This window comes from Nyctibius grandis, chromosome 7 (assembly GCF_013368605.1).
Source record: "Nyctibius grandis isolate bNycGra1 chromosome 7, bNycGra1.pri, whole genome shotgun sequence".
NCBI classification, from domain to species: Eukaryota; Metazoa; Chordata; class Aves; order Nyctibiiformes; family Nyctibiidae; genus Nyctibius; species Nyctibius grandis.
In genome coordinates, this window is record NC_090664.1 from 37,422,177 (window position 1) to 37,448,077 (window position 25,901).

General features: G+C 35.5%; 1 protein-coding gene across 1 annotated transcript in view; it reads left to right on the forward strand.

The window, feature by feature from the left end:
* The window catches only part of MALRD1 (MAM and LDL receptor class A domain containing 1), a 302,374-nt gene that overhangs the window by 241,388 nt on the left and 35,085 nt on the right, over positions 1–25,901 (forward strand). The window contains 2 exon segments of the mRNA XM_068405612.1: positions 1,948–2,073; positions 4,052–4,118. Coding sequence (XP_068261713.1) covers positions 1,948–2,073; positions 4,052–4,118 — 193 coding nt within the window.

Below are 25,901 nucleotides of genomic sequence, written 5' to 3' on the forward strand. Positions count from 1 at the left end.
ACAACCCTCAATGCAAGTTAGAGCTCAGAAACTGAATCTCTGTATTAGTCATAATATATATGACGAATCATAAGTAGTACTCTATATCCACATAGTATACAGCATCCTCAAAATACTTGTGCAGGCAAGAAAGGTCTAAAGTACATAAGAAGAATATATTTTATGTCAAATTTCCAACTTTGTTTCTGTTGAAGTCCTAGTCTGAACATGGAATTATGTTTACGGACTGGGTATTTGTGTGCAAATGACCATTTATAAAACTGGTTCAAATACCATTGGGACATCATCCCCCAAATTGCAAAGGGTGTCCAGGATTTGGATCTAATTGCACACAAAATAAGTATGAGATTATTATTTGTTTAGGAAAGTGCAGCAGAGGGCATGGGACTGTTACTTTCTGGAAAGCTGACGATCATAAGAGCTTGATGGTAGGATATGCTACAAATGTGGAGTGATGCTGTAAGCTGCTGGGGTTTTTCAGTCTGCCACAACCTTTCTGCCAGACTGAGTGGTCAAGGGAATGGAGAGCAGAAAAGGAAATTTTTGTTGCTTTTATCCTGCTGTCACTACCTACAAATTCCCTCTTCAATATCAACACTTCCGTCAATCTTAGAGGCTTTGATATAAACACATATGCAGAACAGCGTAGTGATAGTTTAAAATCAGCCAGAACTTTTAAGTTCTCATAAAGGTGAATTGAAATTGGAAACAAAAGCAAGCTCCTCTTTATAGTTGCTAGTATTCTTCTACAGATTTTTCTTCAGACTTTAGTAAATGGTCAGTGCACGTAATTAAAAGGTTTGATCCCACAAACCCTTACTTACACAAGTAATTTCACAATTCTGAAAGAATATCAAAACTGGCAAGAGCTGACTGGCAAGATCAAAACTGGCAAGATTTGACTCCATTATTTTGGTCTAAATTGAATTGCTGTGTTTTAAATTTATCACACTCTTGCAGTCCATGTCAGCTGGTGATTTAAATTATATCTAAAGGTGGAACAGATAAATCCTACAGTAGCCTGGCCATCCAGCCTGGGAGGCTTGTTGCCATGTACACTGGCATCTTGAACCCAGGAGCAGGAAAGTATGAAATTTAGATGCGGCAGTGGGGTATTTTTAATATTCCTAGATTCTTTCTCTCACTCTAAAGTCTCAGGCTAATGTGAATATATCTAACTCTGATGGAGTCAGAAGAGTTGCCTCTAATTTGCATTAGTCTAATGGTGAGAGAGTTCAGCTTATATTACCCAAACAATAGTTTAAGGCAGCATAAGAGAACATTGTGTGAGGTAAAATGACAAAATGGTGTTATACTCTACAGGAGTCTGCAGGACCATCAGGTACATCCTGTAGATCAGTGACTCAGGAATAATTCAGTACCTGAAGGTTTATATGATTCCAGCAAGATTTTCCCCTTATAATTCTTCCAGCCAAATATAGAAAATATAACTGAATGCCCAAGAATAAAAAATGTATGCAAGTTTAGATTTTTCAGTATAATATTTCTCTACTTTCTATATGTTAACTATCTCTTAGCATTCGGTTTCTTGTAACAGAAGGAAACTATACAATGTCAATTCTTTTTGTTTAAAAATTAATTCCATCATTTTAAATCTAGGTTATGAATGAGAGTTGATTATGTTTTGTGATATCTTTTTATGGGTTTTCATTGGGGTTTTGCAGTTTACTCTGTCAATGTTTTAAGTAAACATGCTCTCTTCTTCATGAATGTGTCATGGGAAAATCCAGCTTCTGTAACATCTGTGCTCTGTGTTTGTTTTCTTATTTATCTACTCAATAGTAACATTGTATGTCTTTGAAGATGAAAGCTTGTAGTGGTCACAAGTTTATACACTATAGTATGAATCAAGTTTTTTGATAGTTTTTTAACAGTGAGAAAAAGAAATATAGCTGATAATAATTGTCATGTTACTCTTTGTTTCAGCCATTAAAGATTGTTTCAATGGTTCTTTGTTATGTGCGTCAACTAATCAATGCATACCAATCTCCCAGCGTTGTGATGGCATTGTAGACTGCAATGATTTCAGCCTTGATGAGTCCAGCTGTACAGGTGTGTAGTTTTGCATAAAAATACCATTTGAAACAAAAATGTATAGTCATTTCCTACTGAATGTTTAGGCAGTCCTCAAATTTGACTGAATTCCCTCTGCTAAAACTTAATCAAATTACACGAGGCATGAATTTTCCTGATGAAATTATGACACAGATAAAATTGTAAGAAAAAGAGTGAAAATAATATGCTTAGTTAACATCTTCATAAGGGATGTTTCTTAACATATAAGCACATTCTTTAAAAAAAAAAGCCTCTGTAGTGTACTACTAAGGCACTCTCTTGATTTTAGCCAATTGAATAACCCACTTAAGTTAACCCACATTTCTGAGTTAATAAGATTTTTTGTTTGGGTTTTTTTTAAGTGTAATGTAAATCCAGGTTGGAAAATAAAACAAAACATACAGCTTTTGTTTTAGCACAGTGCATTTCCCACAATATTCAAGTTTGGTTTGCAATAGGGAAATGATGGAGAAAGGTAAGAAGAACAGAACAATAATACACATCCAATCTGAATCAGATTTTTATTAACAAAATCTAACAGAAACTTAGATGATGATAAAAATAATGAAATTTAGATTCAAAGCATCCCATTCTGTGTCACAAAGTTAATGCAGTTCTTCCCCAACCAGTCACGAACTCTGGGTGATTTCTGTGTTAACAGTATGCCCCCAAATTTGGTGAAGTTGCATTAGCTGAGAATTTAACTCGCTGTTTTTATAATTTATTATGAGTTATGTGATAAAGTTCACAATATATAGTATGTATTGTAATGATATAATTCATTATAGTATGTTAAATGTTTATTCACATACTAAAAGTTTTACATTCACTTCCTGGTAGGAGGCATCCACCAGTTTCTCTGGGAGTGAAACTTGCCCACAAGTATTATGTTTGTTAAACCGTTTTTTTTTATGTGAGAGAAGAAATCATACTTTAACATCAAAAAATACCAATTTTACAATGCAGACAGAATACATACATGGTAAATTTGATTTATAACAAGTATTTTAAATTAAAAGAAATATATTCAGAAATTAGTTCAATGTAGAAGAATATAGAACATAAACTAGTAGACATGTGGCAGTAAATTACAAATCTTCCACTATTTTGTCAGAAAACAGATCTTTTAACTAAGTAATATACTTTCCAAAATTTCTTCTTAAAACTGGAGGTGTCCACACTGGATAACACTGTTTATATGCCTCAGCAAACAATTTTATGTGGCATATATCCAAAATTCTTTAGGTCTAATTTGCATTTTACCAGTTGTTTTCTGGTAAAAATACAAGATTGTGGGGATTCATTTTTGACTTTGAGTGTTTCCCTCTGTAGGGATGTAAAACTAAACTTCAGTAAAACTAAACTTCAGTAAAACTAAATGCGATGATGTGGAGACCCATGTTAAGGGATGTCAAAAGTTGATAATAGCATATCACTGACATCCCCATCTACTTAAAAACCTTTACTCTTTTCAAGACTGATTTCTCTAGTTCTTATGAGAATGTGATTCTAAGTGTTAAAATTCTAGCCATCTTTAATAAGAAGGTTAGTGACACAGGAGTGTCTGTTCATCACCCCTATATAAAAGCTATTAATAATAAAGTAGACTTAGGTACTAATTAACTATAAGTTCGGTTCTTTTGGCTCTTATTTTATATATTCTTATTTGTTTGAAAATTGAGTAAGTGGCAAAAGCTTCATTTCTGGAGTCAAATGAAACTCTGACTTGAGAAAAATTAGAAGCCTGTTTGAGATAAGCACCAGGTTTTCTATAAGCTCAAGAGGAGCCCATTGATGATAGTGTATTTATTACTTGATACTTTTATCATCAAGTCAAGGTCTAAAGGAAGAGGTTTTGGAAGTGCTAAGCCCCCAAAGTGACAGGTATGAATATTCTGCCATTTTGAAAACCAAGCAATGACAAATATAATAACAAAGGAGGGAAATTTAAATTACAATTTTTACTTTTATACAGTTTGTCCTGAAGAATACTGCAAAAATGGAGGAAGATGCATCATTAAAGATGACATTCCGTTATGCCAGTAAGTTTCACTGGGGATTGATTTCTACTTGAAGTTGGGAAAAGGTGCTGTTGAAAGAGCTGTTTTGTTCCCCAGGGACTGAAATGATGTTCAATATAAGTGTTTTTTTAAAAGTCCATGTATGTCTACACCTTTTTCTTTTTTACAGTTGCTGAGTTAAAACACATTTTGAGAAGAATATTTTTTATCAGATAGAGTTGTCTGTAACTTTCATCTGTCATCACATGCGACAACCTGTTGGCCTGACGCCTTAAGTTTTCTGTGTCTCAGGTTTCACATCAACATTTAACAACAAATGCTTCTATGAAAAATGATACTTTATATGCATCAGGTGTTGTGTACCTCGGATGAGATTTATAGCACACCATGTTCTCATCTTTACCTGAACTTGTGATGTATTTCTGTTATAATGTTATGTTTTGCATACATTTGGAGAAAGGTAATGTTTTTCCATTTATGCCAAACAACGGGTTAAACATATGTTTGTTTTTTTTTCTGGAAGTACTTTATACTGAAAACCAAATAATGTATGCAATTCTGATGTGGAATGTAGGAGTCATTAGAAAGTGCCTCAGGCTATCTGAAGGGATTTATTTACACAAGGTATCACTCTGTTTCCTACTGGGAAATTACAGGAGACCTTCTAAGTGCAAAGAAATCAATATTATACGTTATCATACTTTTGTCCTTCATGTGCATCAATGGATCTTGTCAAAGATTTTGCCAAACCAAATTACTAAATTGACTGTTTTACCAGAGTATCTATCTTAGTCAAGACCAGACATTCAGGTTTGTCTCCTAGTCTTTAGGAAGCTCACATTAACAATCCTGCTGACAAAAATTCAGTTATTGCAGAATTTGTATCTTTCAAGACAGGTTTATCCTTTACTGGTTAAGGAAATGTGATAAATAATATACTCAGAAAATACAGGCACTTCCATATAGAGTACTTTGGTTTAGCATTCAGAAAACAGTGTTAATTACGTGCAGCATTCCCAAAGAATCTCCTCTATTGTAGAACAGAGAATGGTCTCCACAAGAAGCTTGGAATTTCATTAAGCTGTCTGTTTCAAAACTTCTTGGGACACAGAAAGAGAGAAAGGGGGGAAAAAACATAGGGGAAGGTTGCAGATGAAATGGAATGGATAGCCAGCAGAAAATAAAGGGATTGGGAATAGCCAGGGAGTTTACAATTGGTAGATTAACTATTGATCAGCAAGAAAATTGCTTGTAGGAACAAGGCACTGGGGGACTAATTGAGATTTTAAGGATACAAGAGAATTACAAAAATTGAATTTATGTTAGGACTTGCAAATGAAAGGAAACCAAATTAGCAAGTTTCCTTTATCCACAGAAATAAAAGATAGTTGGAATAGCAAAATAGTAAATGGGATACTTTCCCTCAGCATTCGGTAAAGAACATGATATTGGATTCTAATGCAATGCACAGGTAATTGGAGCAAAGGCACAGAAATTAAAATGACCTAACTGATGGGCTAAGATAACTCCAAGGGCTGTATGTGTTTGCGTTGGGGAAATAGGTCATCTCTATTCAAGAATACAAGACAAGTAGTACATGTTGCAATAGTGGAAGGCTTTCTGAAAACTCTGCTGGTAAGAGAAGTGACTGGAGAATTGCAAATGGAGAAAAGGAATAGCCATATTAACAGTCCTATATCAGTACCATTCAAGGATTCATATTATTTTGAAGGAATTACTCACACATATAATAACATGATGTAAGACAAGCTTCTGCATGATATTTGAAAATCCCAGAAGTTAACATCATGAAAAGAAAGAAAAGAATAAAAATGTACCTGAAATAATAAAAAATGTAGAAGTAACACAGTTATCATTTCCTAGGGAAAAAAAAATGAAAATCCTATAAATTAATGTGGAAAAGACACTGTTTTGTTTGTTTGTTCTCAGTTCTTACCTTAAATTTCCTGAAAAGGGGATGATAGATTTAGGTAGAGATGTCTTCTCTTGAGAGCAACTGCTCTTCTGGACTGTAGGGTAGGTCAGGAGAAAAAGCAGAGTGCATAAGAATTCAGGAAGACTGTGGGGCAGCAAGGAAACCCCTGAAAAGAGCAGAGTACAGATACTGCCCTGTCACAGAAGTGGCAGAGAAGGAGAGTCTTCCTAGATACCCAGAGGTAATTGTGTGGAGATTACAGTGACTCTAAAAGTCACTGAGTTTGACTAATACTCTTCAGTGAGACAGCGGACAAGAGAAAAATTTGTTAACATGTCTTTTTATTGCTATTTTTTCTTACACAATGAATTCTGATCTTCCTTCACTTGAGATGCTTGTGTTCTAGTATCTATAAAACAAAACCTGAGTCTGGAGTTTAAAAGTCTCTTTGGCCTCTCTGAGAATATTGGTTTAACAAAAAAAAGTCTGGACGGGTCTCAAAGTTTCATTTGATTCAAGGTTCCATCATGTTCCTGTAAAAAACGAAACTGCTGCTTATCTTACCTTAGTTTGAGGTATGTTGATAGCAAAGAATCCAGTCTCTGGAAAACATTTTTGTTGGTGATAAGGGGTGAGGTTTCTGTATTTTTAATGCAGTGTGGTTGAAGTAGTTAACTGTATAGACTCCTCCAAATAGTTTAATATGTCAGCATGGGAACAGAGTGAATTTGCAGTAGCTGCTTTGGCAAATAAAATCAACTATTTGAAGAGATTGAAAGTTGATACTAGATTTTATACATTTAGTACTTCTCAAGTTTCTTTCATGCTGTATGTTTTTATATGTGTGCACTATTGTTGCTTAGATCTATAAAGTGAATACTGAGGACGTCAACCTGACTTTCTTTCAGTAGTATGTAACTAAGAGGGATCAGTAGAAGGTGGAAGGTGAGCTCTGACATCCCTCTATGAAGAGGTATCTGTAGAACAGGCGGAAAAGATAACAGTGGATACAAGTCTAGATAAAGTTTCAGTATATATTGCAGTGGGTAACAGGGTTAGTATATAAGGTTGCTGTTGTTTCTGTTCATGCTACTGAAAACAGCTTTTCTTAGCTGTTTCATAACGATTGTAGTAACATCAGTGAGAGGCTTCAAAGATTGTACTAGTGTATTATCAGTCTGATGAAATATTTTTTTTTTTTTCTATTCTCGGGGTTTTTTTTCAGCACTAGTACAATGTACCTTTTGAGGTATTTGAGAATGTGATTATTGATATGGTAGCGGATGTTCCCAGTGAGAGTTTGCAAGTAAATGCAGATCAAGGGTGCTTTGCAGGTGATAGCTAGCTTCCTACTTGAATGAAATACAGCTTGATGGCTGTCCTGATCCTCTCTGGTATTCGACTTCTGAGTTAGGTTTGAAAGCCATTTGCATTTGCTTTTCCCATTTGTTCAGGAGAGTACTTGGGGTGCATATCAAATATGTTTATCTTGTTCTCACTACTTCTTGGGTATCCTCTTTGACTGCCAGATTAGATGGAGCTTTAGTCTGAAATGCTATGGCCACTCTCATTTCATAAAACGTTACTCCTCTTTGTCCTGAGTTCTATTCTGTAGTGAATGTGCAGCCAAGTGGCTAGTGCTGGCTGTCAGCTGCTGTGGCTGCACATGCAAATCATGATAATTTGAGCAATAACGGCCAGAATTTTTGCAATTTCAGTAGTTTGATTTCAAAATTATTCCTTTGATTATATGTGTGCTTTACCCAATTCTTTGTCCAGTGTTTTTTTCTGTTTATTTTTTTTAAAGTGAGACCACAGACCTCTGGAAACATAGGAAAGGAATATTGATAAGAACAAGCAAGCTGGGAAAAGTGTATTTGTAACACACTGAAGTGGAAGGGTGAGGCTTCAAAGATTCTACTAGTGCTGAAAAAAACCCTGAGAATAGAAAGAAAATATTTTACCAGACTGATAATACATAATTCTAACTCTCATACCAGCTAGACAAGAATAATACAATATACTCACATTTAAAATGTACTAAAACTCACATATAATGAACAAAATACAGTGCTTGTCTTTCCTTTTATTTTGTACACTTTCTATGTAATATAAGATTTCAGACCAGTTACACTGACTAACACTAAGAGTATAACGAGAGTACTTTTATTAATGTCTGAGCTGTAAGAAGGCTCTATCCTTAAGCAGAAAATGTAATTACATTCACTGGCCTGTAATTAAACAATCATTTTATAAATTAGAAATACGTCTTCATTAAACACTTTTTAAATTACATTGAATATGTACCATCTAGCTAACTGAGCTGTGGGGATTAGAACTTCAAGGAGTCATTATACATAGATAATGAATTAAGGATATTTTTGTAGTTGTGTATCTAAATGCTGCTTTGGCCCAAAGTATAGAAACTGAATTATTTTGTTTGTTTGCTTTATGTAATAGAAGAGAAAAAGATTACTTTCCCTTTTATGTTTTAGAAAAGAATTGATTTTACAGGATAATAATTCGTTCAGAGGAGAGGATTTTTGCTTATTCTACTTAGAAAAGCTACAGGCTGTTTGGTCCTCTATTTTTTATTTTTAAAACTTAAATATTTAATTTTAAAAATGAGCTCATTATTATAACCACAAATTATCTGGTTTAATATGCAAATGAAGTATTTATTTATTTATTATATTTATCTTTTTTTTTTATATTTTCCCCACTCGTACCAAGTGACTTCAAAGTAAATACATTTGGCCTAATCAATTTTACCTAATGAGAACCTTTTCATTGAGCAAATTATCAATTATTTCTTTACAAATGGATACACTGGCTTTTTCTATTTAGAAGCAGTTACTTCGACCTTTGCGCTTTTTCCTCCTCTTTGCAGATAACAGTATAATCCAGAGGTCAGCTCCTTACTCCTTATCACACTGGAGCCAGCTGCTTCATGCAGTTTGCAACTCCCAGAAATGATTAAAAAAAAAAAAAAAAAAAGCAACATTTATCTCAGTCAAACTTATTCAGATATATAGGGCAGTTTGCCACCACCTCCAGTGAGGCAGCAACATCTTATGAAATTCACTTGTGAGTGGTCTGAATCAGTTGATTGCTGAATCCAACGATTTCAGAAGGAATCTGTCTTTTTCAGTTTCTTTATTCTGTAACTAAAACAAGGTTTTTCTCTATGTAACGTAAAATTTGACTGCACATAAGCAAAAGCTGTATGTTTTACTTAATGAATATGACTGAACAGACCCAAAGCTTGGTTTCACAACAAACGATTCTGATCATGTTTTTGAGAAATCTCTGGTACCTGATTTAAATGTAAATCAGACTTTCTCACTTAACTCTTGGATTTTGGTCTTTTTTTTTAATGGAAAACTAAAGCTCAAGATATCTGTAAAGCTGGAAATGAGCAAAGTAGCTTATAGTCTGTCTTCCTGAGGTGAAGTATTACTCTGACAAATGGAAAAAGTTTCTCTTGAATAACCTATTGCTAGAATCTGAATAGCACTCATAAAGGAAGGACATAGCTTAGAAACTACTGCCGGAAAGCAAATTGTGACCTAGATATTTTCAAATTGTCTCTTTATGATATGTTTGCTGAGTGAGGAGGTTTTTACTTGCATTGAAAATCAGCAAGGAATTTCTGGGACAATTTCTAAATCAAAGAGCCTGATGAACATTATGTACAATCTTTTCTTGCAAGCTTTTGGAGTTGAGAGGAGATAACACTTAGCTTTGTGAAAAAAGTAACTGCATGTTTCCTTTTAAAAGGTGAATTTAGTATGTTATCAACCTCACTGCAACTCTCAAGCTCAGAGTGAGAATTATATTTAGTCTGATCAAAATAGTTGATATTTTAATATGAAGATACTGTAATCTTATTGAGAAGGGTATAGGCAAATAAGTATAATTTAGCAGATACAGTGGAAATTACTTGGGCGTATAAGAATGCTTATGGGAAAAATTTTCTCCTTAGTTGGATTTCCTCTCCCTACAAAATTTAGTATCGGTAGTGCTAAAAGCCTTCAACCTCTCTGATACATATCCTATATTTCTATTTTGATTTTCATTTCACTCTTTAAAAACAGTCAAAGTGAAATGAGGTAACTACAAGTTGTAGGAAACCACAGTGAGATTTTTATTATTACTAAGTGGAGTGCACCTTTACCTCAGAATGACTTATACCCCAGAACTATAAGCGTTATTACATTTAAAATTCAGGAGATAGGTTTGTCTGCAATAGGGACAAGCTTAGGATCTGGGAAGTGTATCTGTAGGAGAGGATGCTTGTTAAGTGATAATATAAGAGATTTTTATATGGGAGAATGTTAATTAATGTTGGATATTGGATGCTTGCCAAAGTATTGAGAGTTCCCAGAAGGGTTACTCCTACGAACTCCAGGTGCTGAAGAGTAGGAAACATAGATGAAAAGCTTTAAATCACAACAGTTTTTGTTCTGTTTCATTCAAAACAGGAAAGAATAGCTGTAAAATAATAAATACTTTTCAAAAGAGAGAAAAATAGGGAACAATTGAAGAATTACATACCAATGAAGGAAATGTAAACACAAGGGTTGCAGAGATTCTTGTCCTAGAACCCCCTGTCCTTCACATTCGTGTGGCTGTCTTTTGTCTACAGAAATTTAAAAACATCTTTGGGTATATCTATTTAGGCACATAAATTACTCTACATATTTTGGATTATATGATATCAAACAATAATCAACATTGTTTTAGCTTGAGTAACAATCTTCTTTCAGACTCAGTCTTCCTGGATTAACTGAAAGTAAGAGACAGTATTTGGTGTGAAAACCAGTATTCTCACACCCTAAGATTAGATCTGCATGTCTGCAAATCAAAACTTCATTGCCTAGAATCAGGTCACCACTAGAGCCCTCTCTGTAGGAGGTACCTGGAGGCTACTGGTTGAGCATATCTAGTACAATACAAAATGTATCATGACAGTTGGAAGGGAGACTTTTGAAAACATATATACCATTAAGCATGTTGATAAGAGTTTTGAATATTCACTACAGTGAGGAAGACTGTGATGCAGATAGGCCTGTGCTGAGGACAGCAGGAAAGATGGGGATGGTGGAGATCTGTATTTGAGAATCTGCGTTATTGCGTAAGTTGTGTAGGAAAGATATACATCTTTTATTCTGTACTAACTACATCCTGATATGTGGCCTGCTCAGTCTGACCCACTAAACACTCTGGTGTCACAATGTTCTCAAGCTATCTTGCACGTTTGCAATTTTCCCTCTTGTTCAGCCAGTGTGAATTTAAGTCTTTGTGAATTATACCCTTTGTGCTGTTGCTAGGTGGCTAAGGGATTGCCTAAAAGCAGCAAATTCTACTAAATTAAGAACTTTCCAACTTTTCTTGCCAGCTTTTGCAGTGTTGACTGAGCGGGAAAGCTCCATGCCTTTTAATTTTAAACACACATACAAACACAGAGGATTTTTCTCAACGCTTGGAAGGATCTTTTCATGTTTCTTATTGCTCTAATCAGCTACTAGGCTACATCTCTAAGCGGGAAGCAGTAACTATGTGCTATTCCCACACAGACTTTTCTATGTCCTTTAGGGAAAAAGTACATATACGTTTAAGCTAAAATAATTTTGTCTGCATCAGGTCTGCAAGTCGTATTTTCAATGTACAGAAATATTTTTCTTTTAAAAATGTATATTGGATTGTAAGATATATGTGAACTTTGAAATATCCCTTAAAGTCTGTCAAGTTAATGTGTTTCATATAAGAGTTACAGTATGGATCTCAACACTAGAGTTACTGTAGGGATAAAGAGTCATCAAACTAGGCTTCAGAATTCAGTAAACTGCAGGAGGTTGAGTTTTTACTTGTTTATTTTTAAATGGTGGAGTTGAGAAAGGTTTGGATTTAACTGAATTATTTGCCTGTGGAAGAGAAAACTAGTTGGCCAGGATGCATGATATTTTATCTTAGTCTTTGTTTATTTGCAGTATGTGTGCTTTTGTATCAGCAGACTAAATAGTAAACGATCATGTGGCTTCCTAGCTATGCTGAACTAAACCATGCCTTAACTCGCCCTCTGTGCAGCCACATGGAAGCCAGAGATGTGGTGATTCTCTCTGTGGTCAATGAGAAAAGATTGTCAAAGAGCCCATACTGACTTCTCTGGTTTTGTCTCTAGTTCTGTATACACTTAGAGCACCTTGGAAGCTGTATAAATTCCTTGGATGGATTTCAGGTATCAACTGTGTATAAACACATGCATTGCACCTAGGCTAATCCTTGTCAAGTGTCTTTGTTGGAAAAGGAAAGAAAACAGTATTGGAGCCAATGGTATGTGATGATGGCTTCTTTAATGTAAGTGCTAGGTGAGATTATACAGTAAGGAGTGTCTAAATTCTATCATTAAATGTGTTTAAGTTGTGGGTCATTAACTTAGTATATTAGAAAATTATTGTTATGGCTTCATGAGTTTCCTTGTTTCCACTTAGAAATTTTCATTTTTGTACTCTAATACTTTTGCCATTCATCCATATTAACTATTGTATTTTCCACTGATGAAATGCCTGCTCAACTGAGTTTGGTGGCAAAAGCTGTGCAAATAAAAAAAATTTGTTTAGGGTTGTAAAATGGAGCTAACAACAAGATGACTACCTATAGTTACATGGAGCCTGTATTACGCAGTCCTTGCATGCTTGAGTTTCCTACCCAAGCTACTGATAGTGCAGCTTTTCATGACTAGGAGCTGAACAAAACATTTATAAGCAGTAATACATAGTGCTGAATATCCTAATGCTTGTTTTTCACAGAGCAGAATTCTAGTTTATAAATAGTTATTTCTCCTCTGGAAAATTTATTTTCAGATTTTAGGTACTCCTTTGCAAACCACTGATTTTTATCAGGGGAATTAAAGTGCATGGTTTGATTTGTATTGTAGTCTATTAAAAAAAATGTTAAACAATAGGCCAGCAGGAGTTTTTTAACCATCTGTTATTAACAGGCTTTAATAGGTGGAAAAAAGCTTTTATTTGCTTGCTTTTCTTTATCTCTTCTGTAAATTAATACTTTATTAATGTGAGATTTGTTTGCGAAAATGGAAGAAAGGTCTCCTAAAACGTGTTTAATATTTTAGTGTGTGGAAAATACTGTGTTTACACAGTCACAGAAATCCACAGAGATTATCTTCCCATCACTTTTGCTTCTAGAGGTGAAGGCAAAAAAATTTGGCAGAACAGATTTTGAGGCTACACAGCAGCTATTCATTACTATAGTTCTCCTGTTTTAATAAGTATCTTATCAAATTTTTCTCCACCTGTCAGGGCTTCCCTTATGCTATCAGTATGTTTTTTGTAGTAAGATCATAAAAAAGCCACAGGCCGAGAATGTTTTACTTAATGAAAGTAGCTGAGAACTTTTTTCTGAGGGATCATAAGATAGCAGAGGAAAGCTAAAAATGTGCATACAGCTTGTAACCAGTAACATAAACTAGATTATACGAGTATAGTAAGTATACTTCATTTAGCTTTTATACCTCTGTATAGAGAGATATATATAATGCTTCTACAGCTATCTTTCTAATACTTCGTGCCTTTAGAATACATTTCAGCATGCTGTTACTACAGACAGCAAGATACAAGTCACTGTAAACACAGAAGTTGTTGATATAACTGATGATTTATTCTGACCTACAAAAATCATACTGCTACAGAACTATGAGCATCTCATTTCAAGATGGGAATATATAACACAACTGTGTATTTAAATATAATAGAGAAGTTGACAAGTTATCAAATTACTCTTTCTTAGCTTTCTAGGATTATATATGTATTTATATTGTCATTAAAATATATCATACAGTAAGGTCAAAGTAAGGCTTTAATAGGTGTCATAATGTGACTCCAACAATGGACCTTGCAGTATTTTATTTCCATATATATATATGTTTTATATGGCAGAACCATTGTATATATGAAAAAGATGGTAAAAAAGGTCATCTTTCCCTATGCAGTCTGTAGCCACTCCGCAGTCAATGTCACTTGAGTTTGAGTTTTAGTCTTGTGAAAAAGTCCTCCAGAGCACCTTTTCCTTAATCATCCTGAGCTACTCTACAATTCTACTCTCTGAACATCCCCTAATACTACAGGCAGGTTGCATCTCTACCTTGCACGTTCCTTCTCGATTTTTCATTTTAAGATCCGTTCCTACTTGTCACATCTAACAAAAGTTCTTGCCCAAGCTGTCATCAACATGCATCTCAGTTACTGCAGCATTGTCCTTCCTTGCTTGGATGACTGCAAGGTTTTTAGGCTGATGTTCCTCAGAAAGCAGCTGCAGAGAGGATTCTTCTGACCATTGCTTTGACCATATTGTTCCTCTTTTTGCATGTCTACTCCCTCTTTCTCATTGCATCAAATGTTAATTATTTACCCTGCTTTCAAAGCCTTCATAATTTATTCCCACTCCATCTATCACTCCTCATTTAGCAAGTATAATGTGAATATGTTTCAAATACTGGATGCTAATCCAGGGAGTAATATGGACAGCATGACCTGTCCCCTACCCAGTTCACAACAATAGCAATAGATTTTCTATATTTTAACAGGTTTCTGCACCCTTGTCGAAGTTTTGAGCACAATTTGACAAAACTCTTTAGACTTACTGAACAGAAAGCAGGTATCTCTTTCAAAATAACTTTATTCTAAATGTGCATGAAACAAGGACTGAGCACAGGAAGGAATTAGGCATATGCTTTGCCTTTAAATCCAGAGAATCAAAGCACAGTACAATAATCTTGCCTTTGACATTTGAGCTTCTTTCACAACTTTTTCATCTTCAGTCTCTAGCCTTCTTTTTTAATAGCCTATTTTGTTCCGGTAGTATGAAGTCCTCACAGCTGGTATTGGCATGCAAAAGCTGGAGCAAATATTCAAGCTGGAGTAAATTTTCAAGTCCATATTTATTTGAATATTTTTTCTTACAACAGCAAAGAATGTATAAGTATTCTCAAAAAATGCACAGCAGTGAACTGTAAAATTCTTTTGTAAAGGTAGGCTAGACTGCAATGTTCAAAGCTCTGCTGATGACATTTCAGAAGCACACGTGCTGCAATAGTAATTAAAATGAAAACTTTCCCCTTTTTCAGGCTGGCTCAAGAAAGTAATTTATACTTCATAAAATCTTTTGAAAAAAAAAAAACAAAATCGAAACAAACCAAAAAAAACCTTTGTTAATGCCATGGGCTAAACACATTAATTTCTACCTTTTTCTTTTTACTTGGAACTGGGAGAAGAATAATTTGCATCCAGTTTACAGGATACTAGGGGTATAATATTATTTCTTAAATAGACAGGCAGATTTTACCCTAATACTGTAAATTCTAATTTGCTTAGACTTTGCTAAATCTTAAACAATGGAATTAAAAATTAGTTAGAACATTGATCCCTTTTTTTTCCTTTCACACCCTCCCCAAGGACATGCTAATGAAAATGAGAATAATGTTATTCTTGCTCAAATTCTCAAGACAAAGAATCATTTTTTCACTAGAATAACAAACACCTTAAAGTTTTCTGGTGAAAAGCAGAAATTTCAACAAAATGTCCTGCAGAAAGCTGTCTAGTCAGATAAGTGTCTACAGAGATATTCTTGAGGAAAAATATCCCATCTGACCAAGTCAAAATATCTGAAATATTTAGAAAGGAAGAATACTTGTCTTCATTCTTAGATTGTACCTTTCTGGGGTTTTTGGGGTTGTAAATTTTAAGGAAGTATCCAGTCAAGATTCACTGTTCTCAGTACAAGCCTGGGCTATCACTGTACAAACACATTAGGAACAAGTCTATGTTACCTGATGAAGGGAAGAGGTTCTCAGGAGTTGTAGTACTTTTGCAACATCCAAAAAATAATATTCCTTCTTGTGAATGAAGTGTGTCCTCATTACAACGTATTTCCACCCAGTATCCCAAAACAATCTCCCTTCTAATGTTATCAAAATACAAAAGTTGTCAGAAGACTCTTTTATCTGTGGCTTACATTCTGGTGTATCATCAGTGAAACAGGAAGCACAGAAAAACTGTAAACCACAATTTTTTTAGTGGTTTAAAAATTATTGAAGCTAAGTATTCACAGCAGTGCCAGTGTGTGCATTCCTCATGACTAATTTCACTCTTCTGCAGCAAAGAACCCACATGGAAATTTTTTTTGCTGTTGTTATTTTTAAGACAGTTCAAGCAGTAGTTTCAGGCACAGATTTATGAAGCTTGGCAGGAAAGATGGCTGGACCCTTAAAAACCAAATTTTTGAAGTAAAAATTCTGAGGCCACAGACAAAAATGCTTGAGCAATTGAGCACTTACTGTGCACATCCATTCATTCTGCTTCTGTGAGGGTATAAAACTAGTCCTGAGAATAGTGTACAAGTCTGGAATTGAGGATTTCTGAGCTCAGCATGTGCAGGTCCCCTAATATAAGGTCTTCCAAAGCACACAAGCAATTTAAAAACCCATATCCTACCTACTTTCAAGAGGCTTTTTGAGGCAATATCACTTAAGTATTAATAAATTTCACCCTTTTCCTCTCTGTGACTTACTACTTCATCAGTAATGAGCTTATAACAGTGTTCCCTCTCCTCCAGCCCATTTGGTGTGTTTATTTCAAGTTCTCCATGAGAGGCACTCTTTGGAGTTTTGTTTGCCTTGATGAAATGGGACCCAGATATAATAACAAACACAGGAACTGCAATAGTAAATTTTAAATACATAAACGAATGTTTTAAGGTTCTACATGCTCTTTGAGACTTCTGAGTACCCTGAGAAGCCAGTAAAACAGTTCCTAAAAAAATGTGGAAGCATAATATGAGTTCTTGCAGAACACTTGGATTTTCTTATGTGCTTATTTCAAAAAGTTGAAAACAAAAATAACAAAGAGCACACTTTTGCTATTTATTTTTAAATGTTACTGAGGCTTCTGGAAGTGTCAGAGTAAGGCAATGAGAGAAGTACATAACAGTTTGATGAACAAACTGCTGGACTTTAATAATGAAGAACCACACTCTAGGTAAGAATGTTCAGTAAGGCTTATTTTCAGTAATGCACTAAAGCAAAACTGGAATGGCTTATTCTAACTGAAATCACAGCTCAGCTATCACTGGAGCTTTTACCTTTGTGTTCATAATGTGTCACAGTATACGAGAAGTCAATCAGATATCCTTAGGCTAAACAGCAATCAATATCTCTACATCTTTAATTTCTACTCACTTCTTCTATATAAATGTTGGTTTATGTGTCCATTTCTGCTTCCTTAGGGCTGACTATGAGCTAAATTCCTTGTAGGGAAATATAATTTGTATTAATAGAAATTCAACATCTGGATCTAGAGTAGACGGTACATATCTGCTAGCACTGAAAGCATCAAGATTCATCTGTATTTTCCAAAGAATTCAAGGGTAAGATAGGAATTGATGTAGATATGTTAGTTCTCTAAACAGTGTTGATCTTTCTAAATAATTATCCTGAGCTTTCAGCCAGTTCAGGCAAACCACAATTCTATGCAGATCACAAGAGATGGAAGGATTATTGGCCTTTCCATCCACGTTCATCTTGAAACCTGTGTTTATGAAATGTCATGAGAAAAATACTGCATTTGCAAACCTTCCTTATGATTAGCTAAGCTGGGGTTTCGGGGCCAGAGAACGGCTTTCTTCCACTGCATGGTTACCACAAAATAAGCATATCTGCTGTAACTTTAAAAGTGTGGATCCAGTAACACTTTCCTAATCACCACAGATATGGCAGACAGGACATTTCTCCAATTCTTGGCCCTTGGTTCCCAGTGAAGTCACTACCCACAAAGTATTGTTCGTGCAAGTCAAACTTGTGGCAGCAGGCTCAAGGGCAAAGGCGCAGACCCAAACCATAACAGATATGTCAGCAAACAGTTTAACTTCCTTTTTGCTGTGTGGGTGATCAGAGCAACAGGAAGGCTGTTTTTATTGAATCCTCATGGAAAGTAAGTTCTCAAAGTTTCTTTCTTGAGGAAGAAATAAAAGAAGACCTGGAATGCAACTGCTTAGGGACAAGCACCAAAGCAGCATTAAATACTCAGGAAAAAATAATTAACCTCAAAGGTAAATAAATTCATATAAAGGGTTATTCACAACACCAAGCACATGAACACCAAGTGTTGATCTCGTGTTAACCCTTAACCCTTCAAGAAAAGACTGAGAATAGTCTGAGATATTAGTAACATTTCAACGGTGAAATAAAAACAAAATTGAGTACTCAGTTTACAAAACTGAGTAGACCCTTCAGTTTGCACTGATGTTCATACAAGTTCTACAATTTGTACATGCCTGAAACAAATCCTGTTTCCACTCTTGTCAGTACTTTGGCTCCATAGATTTTGTATTTCTAGCTTCATTCTTGAACACTAAAAGACGATCATAGTAGTAAACACCACAGTAATAACTGAACCAACTTTCAGCTGATGTTAATGTTCTTATCTCCATCCGGCAGCGTGAAGTGAAAAAGCCAGCCAACCTTACACCAACATTCGGTCCATAAATTGGGGAGAATTTTGTTCATGTCTTACCAAAAGGAATTACTTTGAAATAGAACTTTAACTGGGTTTGTGTTAGACTTGAAGATACTGTTTTTAATGAAACCCTAGACTTCATTTTTCCTGTTAATTTTGAATCTGTTGCTAAACAGTCCTTCACAGAATTAAACTTTTAAGTGACTAAAAATAAGGTGCTGGTCTGCTGAACAATGAAACAATTTCATCATGGTATTGAACTGTGTAAAATACTTAAAGACAGGACTTGACCTTGATTTTTTTCATCCTCTGATTTGAAGTTTGTGATGAAGACCAGTCCTTCAAGTACACATTCTGTGTTTGATTGGCAATAGTCTTTTTTGAATAATCAAAGAATAATTTTTATAATCCTTATCAAAGGATTTCCGCAATTTAAAATTCCAGGGTTTTTCTTACGTCTCTTAACATAGCAGATTTAGTTTTATTGTTTATTATAGTCTTATTTTGTTGTAGTATTAATTTCTTGATATTGAGGTTTCTTCAGATCCAGCATGAAATGTCTTTTTTCTAAAGTAATACCAACCAAGAGTCTATTATGTGAAAACAGTGACACAGGTATTTTTCATTTGTATTTAGAATAACTCATTATTTTGTTTTTGGTTGGTAACTTTGCTTACTCACTTTTTTTATCATTTTGTACTATAATTTGCAGCTGAAGATTATCTATATATTTTAAAAAAAATATTTACAAAAGTAAGTCCCAACCATTGGCTCACAGACAAAGCCCATCATGCAGGATGTTTTCTTCCAGCCTGCCTCTTCTTCAGGCGAGCAGAGGCAGGCTCAAGCTCCTGCCACTTCCCAGCAGCTGAATGCCTTCTCTTGTGCTTGTGCATGAGAAATCACCTACAGATGCAGCTGCCACCTGGGCTAGTGGTTTTTACTGGAAGTTTTACCATATCATCACACCCACAAGATGGGGACCCCAAAGGGAGGCTTTAGTTCTGTGGCTGCCATGGTTGCAATATTTTATGACTTACCCCAAGGTCAAACCTAGGTCAAGAAAAAAAATCATTTGGCTCTTTTTTCCTAATAATATTGTTGTGTTCTTTTTTGATTCCTTAAGATCTACTTGCAACATGCTATATCTTAAAAGTGGATATGTCCAGACTGAACACAAAAAGGCTTTTAAACTGAAAGCCAGCTGTTACTGGAATCTGAATTAGAATACTACTTAAATTGAGAAAACACAGTGTGACTAGGGACAATACAGTAGAAATAAAAGGATGTACTCACAGCTATCCTCTTGCTTACTTGTCCACATAGATGTGTCCTTGTTTCCCAGCTTGTTGCAGTTAACTTGGGCACTTTCGGAGTGGCTGCAAGCTCTGCTCCTTCTCCTCTGGCCCCAAGGAAGCATGCCCTTGGCTCTGAGAGAGTCTCTCTCTCTCCTTTCTGTTGTTTCTCAGTCTTTTTTTTTACGTGAGCCGCAGGCTCGCAGCTCTGTGCTGTGTCTCCCTGTCCTGATGAGCCTGATTTGCTCTGTCGTCTCCTCCCTTCTCCCTGCCTCTTCTCCAGCTGCTCAGTAGTTTCCCAGGAAAAGAGCAAGCTGCTTCCTCTGCCAGAGGGTTCAACGAAAGCTAATCACGCTGATTAAAGAAACTTAACATAAAGCTGAAAACAAACATGCAATCAATCTACGCATTTACATTTGGTAAGAAACAAGCTGAGATTCTCAAATATTCAATATGAAAGACAAGCATTGCACGTTCTGTGATAAAATGGCGAGAATGGCCAACATGCTAACCTTGCATTAGCCTGTCACTATTTTCATGGCTTTATGGGTATATTTGGTGCCCACACCATATCTTCTGGGGTTTAGTGGTCCAGGTCCAGACATAACATCAGTTCTGATGGTGAGTTTTGGTTAATTTCACAATATAAGTAATAAAGTTATACTGTACAAGTTTTGCAGAGAGAAAAAAGGTATAATAGACTACTGAGATCTAAAATTAAGAGTACTTCCCAAGACAAGAAAAAGGGCAGAAAAAATTGGCGGGAAATTTTTAGATGGCATAACGGGCAACTCTGTAAAGCAGATCATCATGTACATCACGAAAAGAAGGATAACACTTTGGGTTATTCTTGTTTTTACATTAACAGATTCAAAAGAACTGCTATGAGAAAATCCTTCTAGTAAAAAAACAGAAAAGAAATTAGAAAACGTCTTATCAATGTTTAACCTCTTTCAAAAGATGGAAAACTGTCATGTGCAAATAAGTTCAGTCTCCTTCTACACATTACAGAGTTAGTTACTCAGGCCATATTTGAGAACACATTTCAGAATATGTCATGCTTTGATATAATATATTATGAATACATTTTTCTATAAATGTAAAAAAGTAATTGATGTGCAGTAATGTGATACATTTCTTACTGTAATTCTTTGAAAAGGTTTGTGAAATTAAGATATGTTTTCTTGATTTTCAGTTCTTTGATATGGAAGAACAAAGGCAGAGCATTGTACCATTTTTTTAACAGACTGTTTCAAGAGTAGTAAAAAAAAATCATCTGCTAGGACCATGCAGAAATAATTTACACTTTTTATTCAAAATAGATGAAAAATTGCAATGTCCTTGCATTCAGAGAAGTGAGTTAATGAAGTCAGTTTTTCAGCTATATAAAAGCTGACTTCAGCTTATATAAAAGTCTTGGTCCTGTGCCTTACTCCACTGACACTGTGCCTTTACAAAATGTAAATCTGTCCCTTATTAATACGGAATGTTTGTCATGGCTCCCTGCCACCTTATCCCAACAGTTGACATAAGATCATCAGAAGAAAAACAGAACATAGCAAGGATTCTTTGACCTCAGAGATTTTTGGATGCTACCTCTGTCTGTTAGGGCTGTTGATCAGCAATGCAGGTTAACTAGGTTTTTATTCTGCCTGGTGGTACATGTTAAAGGAGCATAAAGGCTGTTCTGAATTGTACAAGTACAGTGATTCATTGCACAGCAGCATTAACATCAGGGAAATTGTTCTCCGTTCTTCATCTGTACTGCATATTCCTTGGCTGCAACCAAGGAAAGAGGTTATTGAATGGATGCTGGAATGCTGTTAGAAATTCTTCTATCATTAGCCATAGCTCACCATATATTATTAACGATATGTGACGCATTACAGACCATGGGAAAGATTTTGCTTTGTCAAAGTGCCAAGTATAGCAGTTGAAACAAGCCATTCCATCTTCTATTGGATATAGGCAAATAAGCCAGATTTAGAGCTACCTATTCTCCTCAATAAAAGTTGCAAGAATGTACTTAAAGTTCAAATTTCTCTTCATGTCAACTAATAGAGTAGTATTAAGTGCTGAAGTTTGAAGGTTTGAACACTGATGACGGAAGAGATGATTTAGCTACTCATAACAACAATGGGGGGTTTTCTGTTTTGTATCGGGTATAGTAAATTACCTCTGCTGTATGCCATGATAATAATATTTTTGCAAAGCCAAATACTGAATACTAGAATTAAAGTTTTTTTATTTGTGAGGGAGGTGCAGAGGGAGTTTGTGATCTTCCAATTAAATCCTGTGCCTGCACACACATGCATGAGGGTTTGAATTGAAATTGCATGGGAATCCTTAATTCCAGCCTCTCCTAAATTCTCAAGTCTTGACTCTGTAACCATAACAATGCTAACAGAATGTGGAGCTGGGAGAAAGGTTGTAGTGAAATTATTTTTATTGCATCTAAATTGTCTTAGGTTCTCATAAATTGTTTAAAGGTCGTTTCTCTGAAGATTTCATAAATTTAACTTGTTAACAAGAAACTAGGGAGTGAATTCCCCAAGCTTCTGTGAAATTCATCTTTAATATCAGAAGAGGACTGTGCAATTTATGCAGAGACAACATCCCAGTACTATTCTTTTCCATGGACCACATGGGCACACGTAGAACTTATTGCAGAACTTAAGCCTTTTCTGGGGGATGAGTGATTCAAATGGAGTGTAAACCACTGTCCCTGTATTACATGGCAGGTAAGCAAAAGAGAAGTTTTGTGGCTTTTCTTGTTTGTTTCTTATAGACATACATTTGAAATGCAAGTAAAAAGCTTTAAAGAATATGTTTGTGTTCATGTAATCTTAGCCTGTACTTGTGCACCTAGCTTGTGCAATGTTGAGAAGAAGTGGCATTAGATGTTATTGTACAATATTGTCTCCCAGGTAGGCAGACAAATTTAAGACTGTCTGAGAATGACAAAATGATTTATAATCTTCAATATATATTACAATCCACCTGCCATGAGCAACATCCTGTGTTCGGTCACCTGAGGGTGACCGAACACTGGAACAGGCTGCCCAGAGAGGTTGTGGAGTCTCCTTCTCTGGAGACATTCAAAACCCGCCTGGACGCGTTCCTGTGTGATATGGTCTAGGCAATCCTGCTCCGGCAGGGGGATTGGACTAGATGATCTTTCGAGGTCCCTTCCAATCCCTAACATTCTGTGATTCTGTGATTCTGTGATTCTGTGTTGGCAGGCTCTGGTTAAAGCAGACCATTTCAGCTGATAAAAAGACTAGACCAATGCTGGAAAGGGGCAAGGGGAAAGGAAAGAAAATAATTTTATCACATTTTTTTTTTATTTGTGCCAAATGTGTGGTTTAATACAGACAAAAAACACTTCCACTGCTCAAGCTTTTTAACTAACTAACTAATTTCACCTGGACATTGCAGATTCATCCATATGAAAGCTATTCAGATGGTAAACAGCAGTGAAAAGCAGATATGTGAACTGACTTTGCAATAAATACCTATTATTTCTTACCTCACTAGTTATAGTGCAGATAATAAACTAGTGACTATGTAGTATTGTTACAGTCTGATTAAAGGCAATAAGAGCAAACATTTAAAAAACAAACAAATAACCTCCATCCCCCCTAAAAAACAAACCCACAATCAAGCAGAAACAAAGTAAAAAAGGAAGGTCTCTGTGGAAAAAGCCATCCACTGTAAATATACTCAGATCTTTTATTAGGTTTTCTGCTGATACATAACCCTATCTGTTCTATCAACAGAACTGTCATTTAAGCAAAGAGCTTTTTCCTGTGAAATTAACAGGTCTATCTTAAAACTAGATGTCACTTCTATAATTTATTGCATTATTTCCTGATTTTACCTAAATATGGAATCAGTGTCATTTCTGAAAGCAAAATAATTTTGCTACCGGCTGTCAATACAGCTGCATGGTCAGGCTTTTGGTCAGGTCGTTCCTTAATCTTTATTCAGTCCTCTAGAAGTTGGAGCTAGGGGCTATATCTGAGACACAAATATGTAAAAAGTGATTTTTTTGAGATTTATGTTTCTCTGTCTCTTTCTCTCCTTTCTCTCTTTCTATGCTCTTCCCCTTCTTGGAGTGTTCTTCAAGAGTAAATCAACCATCAGCTCCAAGTGCATGTTCCACAAGTAGCAAAAAGGAGGGAGGGAAAGAATAGAAGAAAGAGAAACACAAGAGGGGCAAAGAAAGAAAGGCATGTAAGTTTGGACCAAATTTAAAGAAAAAAAAAATAACTGGGAAACAAGAACTGAAAACAAGATGGACAGGCAGACTGGCATAAAGGACTGATTCTTTACTGTAAGCTCATCTAAGCCAAGGCGTATCTCTTCAGTGAGCTTTTTCGCTTTGCTTCAGCAGTTCAGATACCATTGTACTGATACAGACTTCTTGAGTAGGTTCACTTCATGTTGTAAATGGTAATTTGTATTAATTCAGTCTCCTAGGTTTCTTAGAGTAAGAGAAAATTGAGATAAGTCCCTTTTCTCACTAGTGAAATGCTCTCTGTGCTAGGCATATTACTTCGAGTACCTGCACCAAACCTCCCTCAAGGTGCCAGCCCTGTGCTCCCAGTATCCTGTCTTTTAATCCTTGTTCACAAAATTACTAATTTTCACTGTTTTATCCAAGTAAAAAATGGTAAGAGTTTTTTAGGAACAAGGTTATTTATTCTGGTGGTCACTTTACAAAGCACAACTCCAGATTGAAAAGCAGTGGGCTGAAACTCAGGACTCAGTCACAATTTGAACTCTGATCTCCAGTGGTCAGTGATCAATGTACCTAGTAAACTGTTTCAAGCTCGCTCTTTTCACTTGCATGTCTCATGTCAGCATCAGTTAGAATTAAACAATATGCTTTCTGGTGGTTTGACTTTTAAATAAAGTTGGGTTGAAATACTGCTTTTGTGCTAGAGAAAATTCCATTTTTAAAAATAACTTTTTTTTAATAATCACTTTTTTTTTAATGGAAGAACTCTTAAGCCTTTTATTTTGTTTAATGGTTAGCTAAGTGGATAGTCATTTCCCTGTTGAATCTAGCACCAAATCCTTTCTTCAGTGCCAGGAGTAGCTTCATGATTTGTCCAACTGGGGCTTTTAACCATCAGTGTTATTTTATGATAGTGGAAAATCTGTTAGCAGGAAACTATTATTTAAGAAGGTGGGAAAAGGTAGCATTAAAAAAAGCACAATTGTTTGAAATGGTGGATTTCAGGTCTGATTATCTGCTGTGAGCACATACTTCTGCTTCATTGTTGTAGCTGAATGAATCTGTGCCATAAAATAGAGTGCACACCACATACCAACCCTTGGTGAATTCTGCGGGGGCCTATTTCATTGAAGAGTAAAGGCACAAAAGCGAATGACACAGCAAATAATTTCCATATAGGTCTGCATTTCTTTGTGATTGATAGGATAAAATACACTGAAAAAAAATTCTGTCATGTAAAAGACTATCACACCAGTTTGAATCAGGAAGAATTTTAGTGAAGCCATAAAGTGATTTTTTTTTTCAAATCAGTGTAATTCTCAGCAGAGTAACTTCAAAATTTGAGTTTGTTCTGAGGTTTTTAAGGTAGGAGGCAGACAAAAAAATCAGACAGAAGATCAGGCAGGTTTCAGATACTGACAGAATTTCTTTAAAATTTAAATAGAAATTTGCTGTGAAACATGAGGTTTTTCATGTGTCAACTAATTTCAGTGAAGAAATGTTTGCTCTGAAATGTTCCGATCATCTCTATTTAAAATGACTGAAGCTGAAGATAGTATTTACCCTTCCTCCTTTAATAAATGATTTGCCTGAACCTGACGGGATGTCATTCACAAGCTGTCTGTGATAAAAAGTTCACCGTCCTGCTCCCACTCTAATATGAGATGCTGCTTGTTTTCTGTTTAAACATTTACCAGCGAGCATTAAGATGTTGTTCCTCTTGCCTAGCTGTGTAACAGCTAAATGCACCTATCTAATCCGAACTAGTCATTGTGACACTGTTATAACCAATGGTAAAGG